Here is a 14,852-nt window from a genome sequence, read left to right as displayed (position 1 = left end):
TTGCAGAACAAAGACCTTTAAATTAACGGTATAAATTGAGTAAGTTTCGATTTCGTGTTTGACAACAACTTGGCTTTACTTGATCTTGCATATTTATAGCTTTTCCTGACTATTTTTTCTGACTTTTTCTGACTGACTATTACACGTTCGGAAGTCGTTTCTCGTAGCTCTGAAAATGCCAGGGTATGTTTTCGGATATGCAATTATACGGGAATTATCAAAGCGAATTATAAGAAGGCCTCGTAAATTCGTTATTCATCAGAGCTGGCGCATAAGGAATGAAAAAACCGTTTCCCCGGCACTATACTTGACCATCTTGCTCAAGAGAGGTTTCTTGGGAAGTATTAACAAAGTACTGAACAGAAGCGCAAGCGGCAGCGCTTTAAAATTTAACTTCTTGCTCTTTAAAGAAAAGGACATCGCAAACGACAAACGCAGCTTCCACATTTTACATGCCGCTGATCATACGTACTGCATGTACTCAAAATCATCGCCAGTGAAAAAGTCAAATCGAGTGTGTCGCCTATATAAAGCGCCCAGGCCCGCGCGGACAGTCAAAAATAGTTCTGCTGCTACGCTAAGGCTTCGCAGCAATAAATTAGAAATAACACGGCTAAAGGAAGGTCTTTTATAGCTGGTGAGTCATTAAGGCCCTTTCTTATTTTTTTTTTTTTTGCCTTTGCCATTAGGGGTGGACCATTAGATTATGATGGGGGTGAGTGATCTATATTTGAGTCAAGAAAACAGACAAGTACTTTTTTGAGAAAAGTATTTCTTTGAAAAGTATTTTATTTGCAATGAGATAGTGCTTTCCTTTCCTTTTTTTGGAGGAAAATGATATGATCTCAGAGTGTAGTACACTCTTTTTTTGTAAGAAAATATTCTTATTTTTCTGCCGATTTTAGGCTGAAAATATTCTTATGAACATTATTAGAAAATACCGTTTGACATTTCCGTTTTAGCAAGTATTGGGTAATCAATTACAAGTGTTTGGTGTCCAGATCTGTATCGCGTTACATTGTGCACATGTACCATTGCTTTTCGTTGCAGCCTGGCCGTTTTGGCGTTAAAACAAAGCATTCCTCACAGAGATAAAGTGACGGAAATGAAAATACCTGATTTTGTTTCAACTAAAACTACCGGTATATTCTTTTTTAAAATCTCAGCCTCGGATTTATTCCTAAAATATTATTATTAAAAATTTGCAAATTTCCGCCTCGATATTCTTATAAACTACATTCTTATAAAACACAGAGATAGACTAAAACTTAAGGATGTCTGTGCATGTAACAAAGAAGTTAAAAACGAAATTCATCAGGAAGAAAGGCAATTAAGGCCACAAAGGACCGTCTTCAGCTACTTCTTGCAAAATGGAAGGTAACAGGAAAAAAATATTGTTTTTAACTTCGTACAGGTATGTGATAATTTAATTAAAATGTCACGAATTCTTTATTTCAATGTGTGGTGTTAAAATTGACCTTATTTACTGAGAAAGCGTTGAGATTCCAAAAATAACAAAACTGTTAACTCAACAATAGAAAGCAGCAAAACCTAAGAGTACACAATCCAATAAGTTTACCTGACCAAGTTTAGCAGTCAACGCAACTGCATTATTAATTCCCATCAGTACGAATTCAAAGTTCCAGGACGAATAATTCGCCGTTTTTAACCGCTTAAATCGTTTGCAAGTGATCATTCTGTGAAACAGGGCTGGAAATAACGGCCGGTCAACGGACAATGTCCGGTCTGATTAGGGATTTGACCGGTCAAACTTTCCACTTGCCGGTCATGTTGACCGGTCACATTCAATTACATTGAAGTAAACTAAAGTTTTCATGCTGTTCAGTTGTTTTCTATAAGTAGGCACATCACTTAATTGTGGAACTTTGACCTGAAATGATCTGTAACTGTTGCATTGAAAAAGACATGGTCTAGACGGTCTCATATTCTTTATTCCGTAATTTTCAAGTTCTCCATTTCCTCCTGCATTTAAAATAGCTCTAAATCTCAGAAATAAAAAGTATAATTTAAAGAAGATACAATTAAAACAATATTTCACATCTTTGCACGTATTATAGTACATGTATATTATTTGCTGTAACATTTCCGCAGTGTTACGTGAAGCGAACGTAGCAGTACGAACCCAATTGTTTACATTGAATAATTTCATGTCTATAAATACTACAAGCAGTTGGATGAAAAAATAAAAAAGCCTCTTGTTTTCGTGAATGAGAACAACTCTCAAATAGTTAATACACAGAAAAAAACAATCAGATCAGAACTCAAAAATTATAAGAGCGAGTTTTTATTCTAATGTCTCAACTACTTTTATTTGCATGTTCTAATTAAAATGCAAATTTCGTGTGAAATGTAATTTGATTGCCTTGTTTTTCATGTTCATGAATGGTGAAAACAAAACTTTTTTTAAAGAAAGTTGTATTTTCATGAATGAAACACTGTTTCACTTGAATTTAAAAGTCAATTGCTGACTACAATATAATTTAATTTCTATTTTTCAAAGTTTTTTTGTAATATGAAACGAATGATGTGATTTTGCAAGTGTCTCACGTCTGGCTCATAATTTGTATTTGTCTGAATCCCTAAACTTAACATATGGGACATTACTTTTCAATGCTTGGGGCCATGGGTTATAAGCCCTTTTTAGATTATCAATGATTTGTACAATAACAAAATCTATGGTCTCCTTTTTGGAACTCTTGCAAAATCTAATTTTAGACACAGGTGTCGCCTCCGGATTTTTTTCATGAAAAGATGTAGATTTCACGTTGCGTTTTGCATCTATTAAAATAAACAACCAGCAAGAACAAGAACATTTTCAACAGCTTTAGAAAAAAGGTTGGCTATAACTTTAGGTGTGGGGGTTAATATTGTGTATTTAATTAGATACAACGTCATGTTGTGTTTGACCGGCCAGAAACTTGGTATGACCGAGCTAAAATTAATTTGGCCGGACATCTTGACCGGTGATCATGTGGACGTTATTTCCAGCCCTGTGAAATCACCCGTATTTTTGACTTGCAATGCCGAAAGTCAACAAATAAACCGTTTTTGTTGAAAACAACCGTTGTTCGGTTTACAACCTCATTTGCATAATGCGTGTGAAAGATTCGCTTAAAACACGAAAAGTTGGAAGTCGCTGTGGCAAAAGAAAGTAAGAAGTGCAAGGTATTTTTAGATTTCTGTGCTCTCTGGCATCTATTTAGTGGAATTCAGCTGGTATTTAGAATAGTCTGGTCTGGACTTGGAAAATAACGGCTAGCAAAGTCAGGGTAGATTGACATGTTTATAAAAAGCGATATGACGGTTGTTGAGATATAAATTTTTCCGAACCTGAAAATAAGAAAAATATTAAAACAAACATGTTTTTACAATCTTTCAAGGACCACCTTTCATGGGATTATAATAATTTTCTGTCTCGGTCGGCGGTTTTTGTGTGCCGAGCTCGTCAACTTGTGTAATTTTTCGTTGTAGTGACCATCAAAATTAGCCTTTAAGTCGCCTTGGCTGTTATAGGCTCTAAAAAATATATTTTAACGTATTTCAAAAAACTAAAGCCGTTGCATTTACTTGTGAACCAAGATAGTTCACTGGGCAAAGTTTGAAGGAAAACTTTGTACCGACCCGAAATGCGGTGGTCCGCTTTAAAGGACATCGCCACTTAAAAACTGACGCTCCTAAAAACGAAAAACTCCGACGGCCAAACTCTAGCTTTATTCTCGGCAGGACATAAGCCATACCTTACTCATGCCATGTGCAGCTAGGACACTGTTTGTATGACGTTATTTCCAGTCGTTTCTTTACATATGTTTCAAAAAATATGGCTCTGCCACTGTATTTTTGGATGGTTATCGAAGAAGACCAGCGACCAAATATGACTCACGATAAAAGGGTCAGATGTGGGATAAGCGATGCATGATGTTAGATTCACTCGAGAAAGAGTGTATGTTATAAAGAAAGATTTCCTTTCCAAAATGTGAAACAAGATAAGGTTCGTCGCGCTACTACCTCTGCATTTAAATCTGTGACGCCATCATTACGTCACACATGAAAACATTTGTGTTACTATATTGGTAATGAATCAATCAGTTGTTATAGCAATTTTGGTTTAGCTGTCTTTATTATTCGTGGAATTACAGACGCTAGAACTTTGTTTTATTTGGTTCCGCCATATTACATACCAGCCAATTTGGGAATTTCGCCAATGGTTTGAAAGTCATAAAAAATACAAGGTTCCAATGCTAAGATTTACGGTGACTTTCAGCAGCGTATTCTACACCAAATTTGAAGTCTAGAACAGCATGTTTAATTTTTGTTGCAATTGTTTTGGCGTACAAAACTGTACAGCATTTGACGTGACTGTATACAAATGCTAATGTAGAGTGGATATAGAGTGATACCAAACTTGTCACTTTGGTTTAAATCAATTTTGAATTCATGTTTATAAATAATTTGAAGTCATTTGCAGGTTGTTACCAAACTTTTTCCAAATGTTTTAACCCTTTTTCTTTTGTCCAAAATCATTCTGCTACTCCTGAAAGAATTTGTTCATCCTTTTGTAAAAGAATTAAGTGCAGAGATGGAGGCGTGCCCATAGTTACGCCGGGGTTGTGTCCCCGGCGTCTGTGACGGCTCAGTCACTCGGGGAATTTTGCAAAGAACAATCAGTGTTGATTTTTGGAATTATAGGCACCTTCCAATAAGCAGAAAGGGTTTTGGGGGAGCAAATTCACGCATTACGTTTTCTGACAGATTATGTTAAGGGTTTCATCCAAGACTCCCGCCATAACTTGTTTGCCGCAATTCTAGTTATCAGACGGTAACTTTTTTGAACAGCGTTTATTCTTTCATCAAAAAGGTATAATTATTCTTTATCAGTTTTCAGTATCTTTAATTTTTGAAGAAAACTCAGCTTTTTTAATGAAATATCCGATTAGCGAACGTTGTTACTATACTTGCATCTATGCCAGAATCCGGCCGCTGATAGTACGTTCTCTAAGGTACCAAAAAGGGCAGAATAGTAATGTCATTTCACGCAATAAATAGGATAAGTAATAACAGCTACATTTGTTGTAAACTGATTTGTTGGCTTGTCGTTGTTTGGTTTTGCTAGCTTGATTATTTCTGTCAATAAGGACTCTTTAATGTTACTTGTGAAAATCACATTAGTTATGCATAAATTAAATTTCTCATCTTTCATTGTAGTTCAAATATCGCAAAAAAAGACGAGGTTCCAATACTCCGATTCACGGTGACTTTTAGTATGTTATTCCTCAATATATGCAAAGTCGAATAAGGCATGTTTTTTTTTTGTTGCAATTTGTTTTGGGTTAGACAACGAAATGGCTTATATTGACTGGACTATTAGCAGAGCTTTTACGGTATTTATGTGCTACATGTATATTGAATCGCCCATAGCATTTCATTCTGTACACAATTGTAACACTACACTAATTGACATCAGTCTTCACTGGTAACATCAAGTGAACTCAATCGTAACAAGTCTAATGGGTCATGGCCCTTAATGACAGCCCTGAGAATGAAGTAGTCTATACATGTATAAGTTAATAATCAGCTTACCAACATCACATTGGTGTACAATTGAAGCAAACCACCAGCCATGTCGAAGAATGCATCACTAGCAAAATGATCCTGGAAAATAAAAAAATAGTAAGGGTAGATTAGTTAGTGAATGAACACGTTACTAAATCAAAAAGGAGTTTCAGTGAAAAATGTTATAAACAATCACAAAGTCAACAAGTAAAGAAGACATTTAAATGGTTTAAACTTACAATAAAATGTTCAACTTTACAGAATGAACCAACCTATAAATTAAACAATAAAAGTGCTTAAGAAATGTTTTATGATTTTATTCTTAGAAAGTGAGCTCAAGCAATACTACTGACAATTCTACATTCATTATATTGCTTCAAAGTTAGCAGGGGCTCTTGATTTAAACAGGACAACATTTACAGTAACAATAGTTATCGTTATATTTAAAATAAATTATCATTATAATCACAATTCAGAGGAACCTCATCTTCATGGTCAGCCAGTAATGCAATGGTCACTATTTTTGGTTCAACATTAATATATCAGTTAGTTTTAATGTTTTTAGAATTGTTTTTTATTTATTTTCAAATATTATTTTTGAGGGTTGGGAGAGGGTGGAAAACCCCTGTTAATCCAACCAACTTGTTAATGTGACTAAGGACCACGTTTTTGAGTGCCCAATATCTACTTCCATTTATTATAAATTTAGTGTGTCCTTTAATAACTTAATCATGATGAGATAAAGGACAGAATCATAAAGGGTTTGATTAATATTAAAAAAGTCCATTTCATTTCAATAAAAATGTGACACTAAGTGTTTATTTTACTGCAAACAACCATCAATGAACAGTCAAATTAAAAAAAGTCATGTCTGCCATATTGACATCATTTAAAAAGGATGCACCAAGTTTGTGTAACCACCATTTTTAATTTTTTAAAAAGAACCTAGTTTCATGGCCTGTAGGAGGTTATAATTTTAGCAGGCTTTAAATTACTCTTTAATGCAGGCAGGTTAGAGCAGTTTTCACTTTAGTGTTGTAAAACCAAACCAAAGTGATTACTCTGGCCAATCAGAAGGACACAGACAACCCAGTAAACCAATCAAAACTAGGAGCTAATGCATGGAGCTGACGAAAGCACTGGAAGAGCATGTTACTGTGTGAGCGTGTCACGATTGGTTTTGGTTTACTTCTGATTGGTTGAGAAAGTGGTGAGAGATTTTTAAATGAATCACAAAACAAAGGAAAGCAAAAGATGCAATTTACCGCTCTATGGTAATAATGAAACCACATACTAAAGGGCATGGCCTTTTTTTAGTACATACAAACAGAATTAAGCTACAAAATTTTCAGGACTAATAATACAATTCAAATGCAGAAATGAAATGTAAAGCAAGAAAACAAAGGAAGATTTATAATTGTTTTCAAGAAAAGAGAAATGTACAACTTCTAAGCAGATACACTGAAAAACTGTTACCTTGAGGTACTGAAATATACCAGCTGCCGCTTGAAAATGAGTACACGCCACCTTCATTCCCTGAAAGACAATAACTGATAATAAATAAATGGGTATGTTCCATTCAACATTTCCAGAATTTTTTGTTTCATATAGCAATTCTACTCAGTTTTGTTTCTTCAGTTCCAGCTGCCAGACAAAGTGTTTGTCAAGACCAAGATGGCACCAACAGATCTTTGCCAGTGTACAGTGTATATATAGTGAAATGTTTCTTTATTTCACAATTTAGACTAAGAACTTTTTATTTTTTAGAATACACCTGAATGAAGAATCATTGACCAATGAAAAGCATAAACCAAGAATAATTTGCGACCCTAATGTTTACTGGAAAAAGGGAAAATATAATCTTTGTCTGTGACAAAATAAACCTGTCGATAAGTAGACAGGTTTCATAAATCATGCTTTTAAGGCCCTCAAAAAATTAAACTACCTTGATTGTCAATAAAATGAATACTACTAAGCTTACCAATGCTGTCTACCCAGAATACCATTAGATCATAGTGTTCATGGTTTATGCTTTTCACATGGTCAACATTTCATCAAAAAGGTATATCTCCAGAGGTGAATAGAATAATTGGACATTCTGATTGGTCAAGAAGCTTGGTTTATGAAGGTACATTCACCACGCTAGGTGATGATGGATATAGCATTTCAAGGCTTGCTGTATTCACACCAGCCACAGTCCTTTTCTGGGCTATCTACCTTCACCTGGATGACCACACCAAAGCCCAGAACAAAGAACATTTCAACTATCACAAAATAACAGACTACTCCATCTCATTTTCAGTGAGCAATCAAGTTGGCCACACTTCACTGATTTATCACTCCAGAAACAACCCATATTTGTTGTCTAATTATTAAAATACCAAAGTCACATGATTGAAAACTGGGTTACATTAATAAACATTTCAAACAAACCTCTTCTGCTGTTCTGTCTTCTTGGCAGCCAAGCTGAGAGTGCAGGGCAGCTGAAAGAAAAGTTTCCTTTTATTTGAGTCTACTGCTAAGTTAAATTTGTACATCACAAGAAATGACAGGTGTACATTGCTCCTTTACTTTTAATTATAAGATGGAATATAAGTACACTGCTGCCTGACACAGGCTAAAGTACAGGTAACAATCTCAGGATTTATAGGATCTACAACATGAACATCAGTTTGACTCACCTAAATTATGAAGGATTGCTGCTTGTTCAAATTTTATATCACATAACAATATTGGTTCTTCAGAATAGAGATCAGTCCTTTAAGAACAAGAAACAAAATCCAAATTGTATGTATAAATTAAATTTTGTTAAATGACATTTAACAAAGTTAACCGCCACATGCTAGCGGGCACTTTTGGCCAGCGGTCACCTGTTAAAGTGCAGGCTCACATGGTACTTTGCAGCTTTGTTTTTGTAGCGTGTTTGCGTTATCTTCTAGTGGTTGTTGAAGCGGTTGTTGAAGCGGTCATCTTTTCATGCAGCTAGCGTCCCCTCTTTCTTCGTTGAATATATTTTTCAGCCAGATTCATTTTTTTTTCTCAAGGCATGCCAGTATTTGTTACCTGGTAACCATGACCCAAAATAAATAAATAAAATATCCCAGTTGCAGTGCATATGACAATGCTATGTAAATATATTTTTGGTTTTAAAATTTTCAAACCAGTTTTAGTTTTTTTTTTTTTTGTAAAGTAATAAAGTCAACCATCCCAAAAAACGGACACCGTCAGACTGGCTTCAACTGTCCGCCTTAGAGGGGGTGTCCGTCTTATGGAGAGTTTAGTTTTAGTAGAAAGACTGAAAAACGACAGGGACAGGACCATCATCAGGTGTCCGCCTTAAAGAGGTGTCCATCCGTTAAGAGAGAGTTGATTGTACTTTATATCACTGACTTGTATTATGTGCAGGATTCGTACATACCATGTGAATTGCACATTGACTGCTCCTCCCTCCCCCAGTGGAAACCTTGATTGAAGGAACTGTAGCTGAGCATAGTATCGCCGCAGAGTGCTGCATCCAGAGTGATCATGCGATGGCCGAAGAGAAGCCTGGATGTAGGAAAAAATTATGGATTTACCAGTGACACCGGCATATTAGAAAAGTTCTATATATTGTAAGCTGAAAATTTAGGGAAGCACTTTAGGTAAGGAACACAAATGAAAACATGTTGTTTAACCATTGCTTTGTAAGTCATTGTATTTTGGTCAGTAATGTTTGCTGTCTTTTATTTCTATTATTTTACATCATCTGTGTCCAGTACATGAAGTGAAAGCCAAACATTATGTCATGCTTTGACATCTTCTTAAATTATAATCTAGTTGTTTGACAAGCACACTGTAGTTAATCAGTACAGTCGAATCCCGATAACTCAAACCTTCAAGGGAAATTGAAAATGGTTCGAGTTATCGGGAGTTCGAGTTATCAAGAGTTGAGAACAAATGACCGGAAATATGTAAAAGACGGTGTTCTGGCACTGTATTTGATTCATACAATGTACATTTTAACCAAGTTTTATTGTAGAGAAGTCGAGTGAAAATGGAACAATACTTTACTCCCGAGATTACTGTATAAATCAGAACGTAACTTAACATGAAACAAAACAAAGCAAAGCGGCAGGAGAAGTACGGGAACTGGGAACTTTGCAGGTTTCAAAGAGAACACTACTATCAAGTTCTTGTGATTTAGTTTTTCGAGAAATACAGTGTAGTCATAATACGCCCAAACGCTTCTCAACTAAACTATTATACTATCGATTATCCTAGAAAAAAAAATTAACATTGGATTTGAAAGAATCGGTGTCAACCTACACCAAAAGTAGACTGTTCATGTTTTGTGTAATGGAAAGACAAAGAATTAATACACGGCTGCTTCAAAATAAATTCAATGTTTTGGACAACAGTACACTGTTTGTTTTGACTTGTCACGTATTGACAACCATGGTTCGAGTTATTGAGGGTAAAATTATATAGAAATGACCTGAAGGGAATCTAAAATTGGTTCGAGTTAGCGGGAGGTTCGAGTTATGGAGGGTTCGAGTTACCGAGGGTAAAATTACAGTAAATGTATAACGAAAATCCAGGGGAAATCGATTTTGGTTCGAGTTAGCGCGAGGTTCGAGTTAGGGAGGGTTCGAGTTATCGGGAGTCGACTGTATGTCGTAAATAATCTTATTAATGCCCACTCTCAAATAAATGCCTAATATCCAATAAATGCCTCCTCTGAGGTATAAAGCTTGTATTAGATGCCCCCTCCAATAATTAACGTCCTGTGTCTAATAGAGGCCACCCCCCCCCCCAAAAAAAAAAATCGCCTCAAAAACCAGGGAACGCTCCACAATGTAAAATCAAGCAATTTAATTTCTTGCTTGACTCGGACATCAAAGAGGCCAATGATGTCAACATGGTTGACCCCAATTACGATAAAGAGATTGATATCGAACTATGAATGACATCTCTAGGCTTTGTATTAGCACAGATTAGATTACTCTCCTACTCACAAACTCTGTTTTCTATCTTACTCTGTGAGCAAACTATGTGTCTTTTTTGTTTTGTTGACGTTGTTACAAAAAATCAAAGTGAAATAAATGCCTCTCTCTAATAAATGTTTCTTATCTATTTAATGCCCCCGCTAGGGCCCTGAAAATCTAATAAACCCCTGGGCATTATTATTTCATTTACAGTATCCTAGAATACATGTAACATAATTTATAAGTTATGCTGACAAATTTATGCAGATATTAAACAAAAATAAATAACTAAAAATAAATGGGCCACTCAGTTATAAAGTCTGAATTTCAGTCACCTCCTTTGGTTGCAATTGCTAGTCAATTTTTGAAACCAAAAGAAGTAACTGCAATTTGTTTAACTTAGTATAGGTAATCACATGATTTCGAGTGCAATTTGGGATAAATAAGCACGAGTAAATTTTTCAAAGGCGTACAAAATTGCACAAGCCCGTAGGGCGAGTGCAATTTGTAGTCTTTGAAAAATTTACAAGTGCTTATTTATCCCAAATTGCATGAGAAAAATCATGTGATAACTTATTAATAATACATGTATTCATGAAAAAATTGCGAGAAAAGTTCATGCGTGAAACACGCGCAAAACAGATTTAATCAAACTCTCTGTTAATGTAATTACACGTTCAGTCAAAACAACAGTTTCCACAATGTTTTTAAAGTTTGTAAGCCATAATAAATCCGGCTTAATAATTCAAGAAATGTTTTATTCAGTATCTGAATCACTTTCGAGGAAATGCAATCGCCGTTTGCAAGGTTTAATAGTGGGCGATGTCTTGCTGTTGAGGTTGAATGTGACGGTGCAGTTAGTGAAGGAATTCATTAGATTTGAGCTCATCATTTGTAGAATTGCTGAACTTGACACAGGAGGACCCTGTGAGCTGCTTGGCCCTGGCTTTGTTTCTGGTGTGGTATTCCTTTTTGAGATGGCCCACGAAAGCTGTCGCTGTTCGTTTTCGTCTGCTTCATCATAGTCATCTAAAGATTGGATATTTCTGTGACCGATGACTTTTGCGATGGCTTTCGAGGTTCGCCTTCTTCATCTTGCTGACTACTGTTTTTCAGGCACTGTGATTAGAAAACCGCTTCTCAGATGTCTCGAGGCTGGTTCCGGAGACGATATTTTTCATCATGGAGTTGATTTTATTTTCTCCCATGGCTTGTACTTTGTACCAAACTTCGTCAGGTCGCCTGTTGTGACCACTCGTCCTGAGATTGGCAGGCCTATGGCCTATGTACTGTCGGAATAAGGCCACTGGACACTTCTCTCCCCCGGTCTGGAACATTTTGGGCTGAAACTGTCTTGGCTTTGCATTCAAACCTCCTGGTCTGGTCTTCGTTGGCCCTTCAGCAAACTCGACAAATTCAACGCCATCGTCGCCCTTCATGATTCTGAAATCCTCCAGCCTCATTCCGCGGTGTTCCTGTCTTCCACGGAGTCCAAATTGTTGTGTTACTTGCCACCACATTGTTTGAATCAACGACTCCGGATTTTTACCACCAAGTTTTCCATTTCGCCAGAGAGTATTTTCTTCTTCATCTGAAACATGGCGAGCTTTGTTCGGCCGCTTTCCATAGCCAGCCGAGCGAAGTTGTTTTGCTTTGCCTTCTAACACCTGCTTTGACGAACTAAATTGTCTGTCCCTTATGATGGAAAACGTGTAGCCTTTGTTCTTCAAGTGTCTATCCAGCGCTGTCATCATGACCTTAAGGCTGTCTGGCTCGTAATATTCGCCATGCTTGTTCTTGATTTTGGCGTAAAATCGCTCGAGCAAAGTGTTAAGCTCAGTTGGCTCGTGGCTTTCTATTTCGCCAGCAATTCCTTTCTCCATACACCACTTCTTCCATACAGACAACCAGAAAACAGTGCTTTTGACAGTGTTATTGTTTTGAGAGCTGTTTTTCAGCTCCTCAATAATTGTTGTTTCGGTCGCGAATGAAAACCTGCTTGAAACGCCAGCCATTGTTTTTCACTCGCCTAAGCAGATCAGAGCAAATTCAAACTCGGCGCCACTTGCGCCATTCAGACGCGTGGAAGCGTTTGATTGCCCCCCTGTGGCTGCCTTTATTTATTAACCAATCAAGATGCCGCGTTTGTTTCTTTTTTCTGCACTGAATTTCCTAAAAACTGCATTTCTTTAAGCCAATCAGATTCGAGAAATTTTTTGATGTATATTATTAGTGCTAAAACAAATCTAGAATTGTTAGCCTTTTACCATCCAATTCGATGTGAAACCTAACAACTTTCAACTTTGTAAAAAAAAAAAAACAGGAAAAAACGTCAGACAGATGAAGTTTTTGTTTAAATCAGACCTATGATATTTGTTAGAAAAGTATTTCCTTGACGTGATAAAAAATAGGGCCCCAATGGGTCCATGTGTTTTGCTGCTAGAGCAAAGTCTTAGGGAACATGTTGATGAAAGACAAGTGAGTCGAGATTGAAATCCAACGTCTTTTATTGTCTGTCACTTGTGTGCAGGTGAATAATTGCACTATATTGTAGTCACTTTGTGTTAATTCAATCCTGATAATTTTACTGATCTATGTTATGTTGAAATCAAAGACAGCAAACATAATTTAATTGCTAGTAAGTTAACGTAATGTCTGACATGATTGTCTCTTTGATAAAAAACAGTAACTCTTAACATTATAAAAAAATCTCAATGAACTCAATGTGATTCTTTTAGTGGCGTTATCTCACTGGTTACCGTTAGTTGTATTTGGAATCATTGTCACAATGGTAGCGTTTTAACAACAACGAAAAAGACAGAATCTATTGACCTTATAAGAACTCAATGTGATATATTTATTAGTGACAAGACAGTGGTTCTTTAACCACTTTCACCCAAATTAAACACTGGAACAACTAACTCTTAACAAACTTGTTGTGTCACCCTGAGTTAAATATGCAAAATTCAGAAATTATAAATAATCGCACGCGCACCGGCGTACAACAACAGAAAGACGGCGTTGAACGTAACGCAAAGTTCATTTTGAAAGCGAAAGTTTACAAATAATTATTATCATTCGTCAGTCATCCCTTCACGCATGAACACTCGTCGAATTTCAGTGTCTTCACAACAAGATCGGAAGATCGATAAGGACCAATTTTTGATTCTGCGAAAGTTCGTTTTCTTAAAGTTTTAGAAATTTGTGAAGTTGGAGGATTCACTGAGGACTGCGTAGCCGAAGATGCAGTGGCTCGCTGGACATCAAATTCTATTTTTCACGGCGTTTAATTAATCTTCACAAAATAAACATGTGGCACCAGCGCGTCTGGCAGTCAAAAATTCATTTTTCAAAAAACTTTCCCTTTCCAGCTATTTTAGCGGGGCTTATACTATAGTACCTACCTGTCAGTCGTAGAAAAGCTGAAATTTAAGGATGAACTGTTTATTAAATGAAGACCGTATTATTTTTTAATAACTAGTAAACAAACTGGTCGCCACGCATTTAAACACGAACTGACGAATGTTGCATCTGATGCAGTGAATCTGGTGAATGAGAACTTCCTTTAATATTTCTTTGTTTTCGACGGTGTGAACCACTGAATAAGTTTCTTTCCCATTGTGATGTTACTAGTATTAATTCGTTTCTAGCTGTCTTTTATATAGCTCGAATACAGCTACAATTAGCGGTGCAGCCTACCAGCATGGTATATTCCTTTCCAGCTGTCTTTGCGTGACAAGTTACACGTTCATACATTTTATTTTAAAATATGAAGTTCAGAGTTAATACAGTACTAGTATGCTGTAGACAGTGTAGACAAGGTGAGGGTAAGTTTATTTTCAAAGCGAAAGTTTACAAACTGTGCACTAACCGGTCCTTTGGAGAAAATATTTATGACCTTCGGCGAGGTTCCAAGTCTTCGCTCTTTTCGTAAATGATGAAAACTGCAGAATAATTTTCTCATAAAACTGGAGTGGTCGCGCCACAGTTTGTTTTCTTTCCCAATGCGATATACTTTTAAATCGGTTTTCTGTTTTCCAACGTGTCCAACGTGGTTTGCGTTCGAATACTTTGGCCCGTAACTTCGAATGCGATCAGCGCTACGGTTCATTGGTTTCGATTTTGTTTGTTCATGGATTTGATTGACATCGGTAGTTCAGATTTCTCCTCTGTTACGGCACTTACACCTTACACCTTACGGTCCTTACGGCACAAACTTCAGCTCTCAATGTGTTTTGCTTGCAGCCATTGCGGCTGCAGCAAAACACAAAAATTCTAATCAAATATTTGACGAGAAATATAAGAAGGAAACAAAAT

At 36.4% G+C, this 14,852-nt stretch overlaps 1 protein-coding gene across 1 annotated transcript in view; it reads right to left on the bottom strand.

Annotated features, from left to right (window-relative positions):
- LOC144630432 (uncharacterized) overlaps window positions 1-14,852 on the bottom strand; it is a 48,471-nt gene that overhangs the window by 32,840 nt on the left and 779 nt on the right. Inside the window, exons 3-8 of the mRNA XM_078488803.1 lie at window positions 8,990-9,117; window positions 8,253-8,329; window positions 8,005-8,054; window positions 7,048-7,107; window positions 5,811-5,843; window positions 5,599-5,670 (exon numbers count right to left, since the gene is read on the bottom strand). Coding sequence (XP_078344929.1) covers window positions 5,599-5,670; window positions 5,811-5,843; window positions 7,048-7,107; window positions 8,005-8,054; window positions 8,253-8,329; window positions 8,990-9,117 — 420 coding nt within the window. The remainder of the gene's footprint in view (window positions 1-5,598; window positions 5,671-5,810; window positions 5,844-7,047; window positions 7,108-8,004; window positions 8,055-8,252; window positions 8,330-8,989; window positions 9,118-14,852) is intronic.

Source organism: Oculina patagonica, chromosome 11, assembly GCF_052425735.1.
Source record: "Oculina patagonica isolate OP01 chromosome 11, crgOcupat, whole genome shotgun sequence".
NCBI lineage: Eukaryota > Metazoa > Cnidaria > Anthozoa > Scleractinia > Oculinidae > Oculina > Oculina patagonica.
This window is presented reverse-complemented; position numbering and strand designations above follow the sequence as displayed.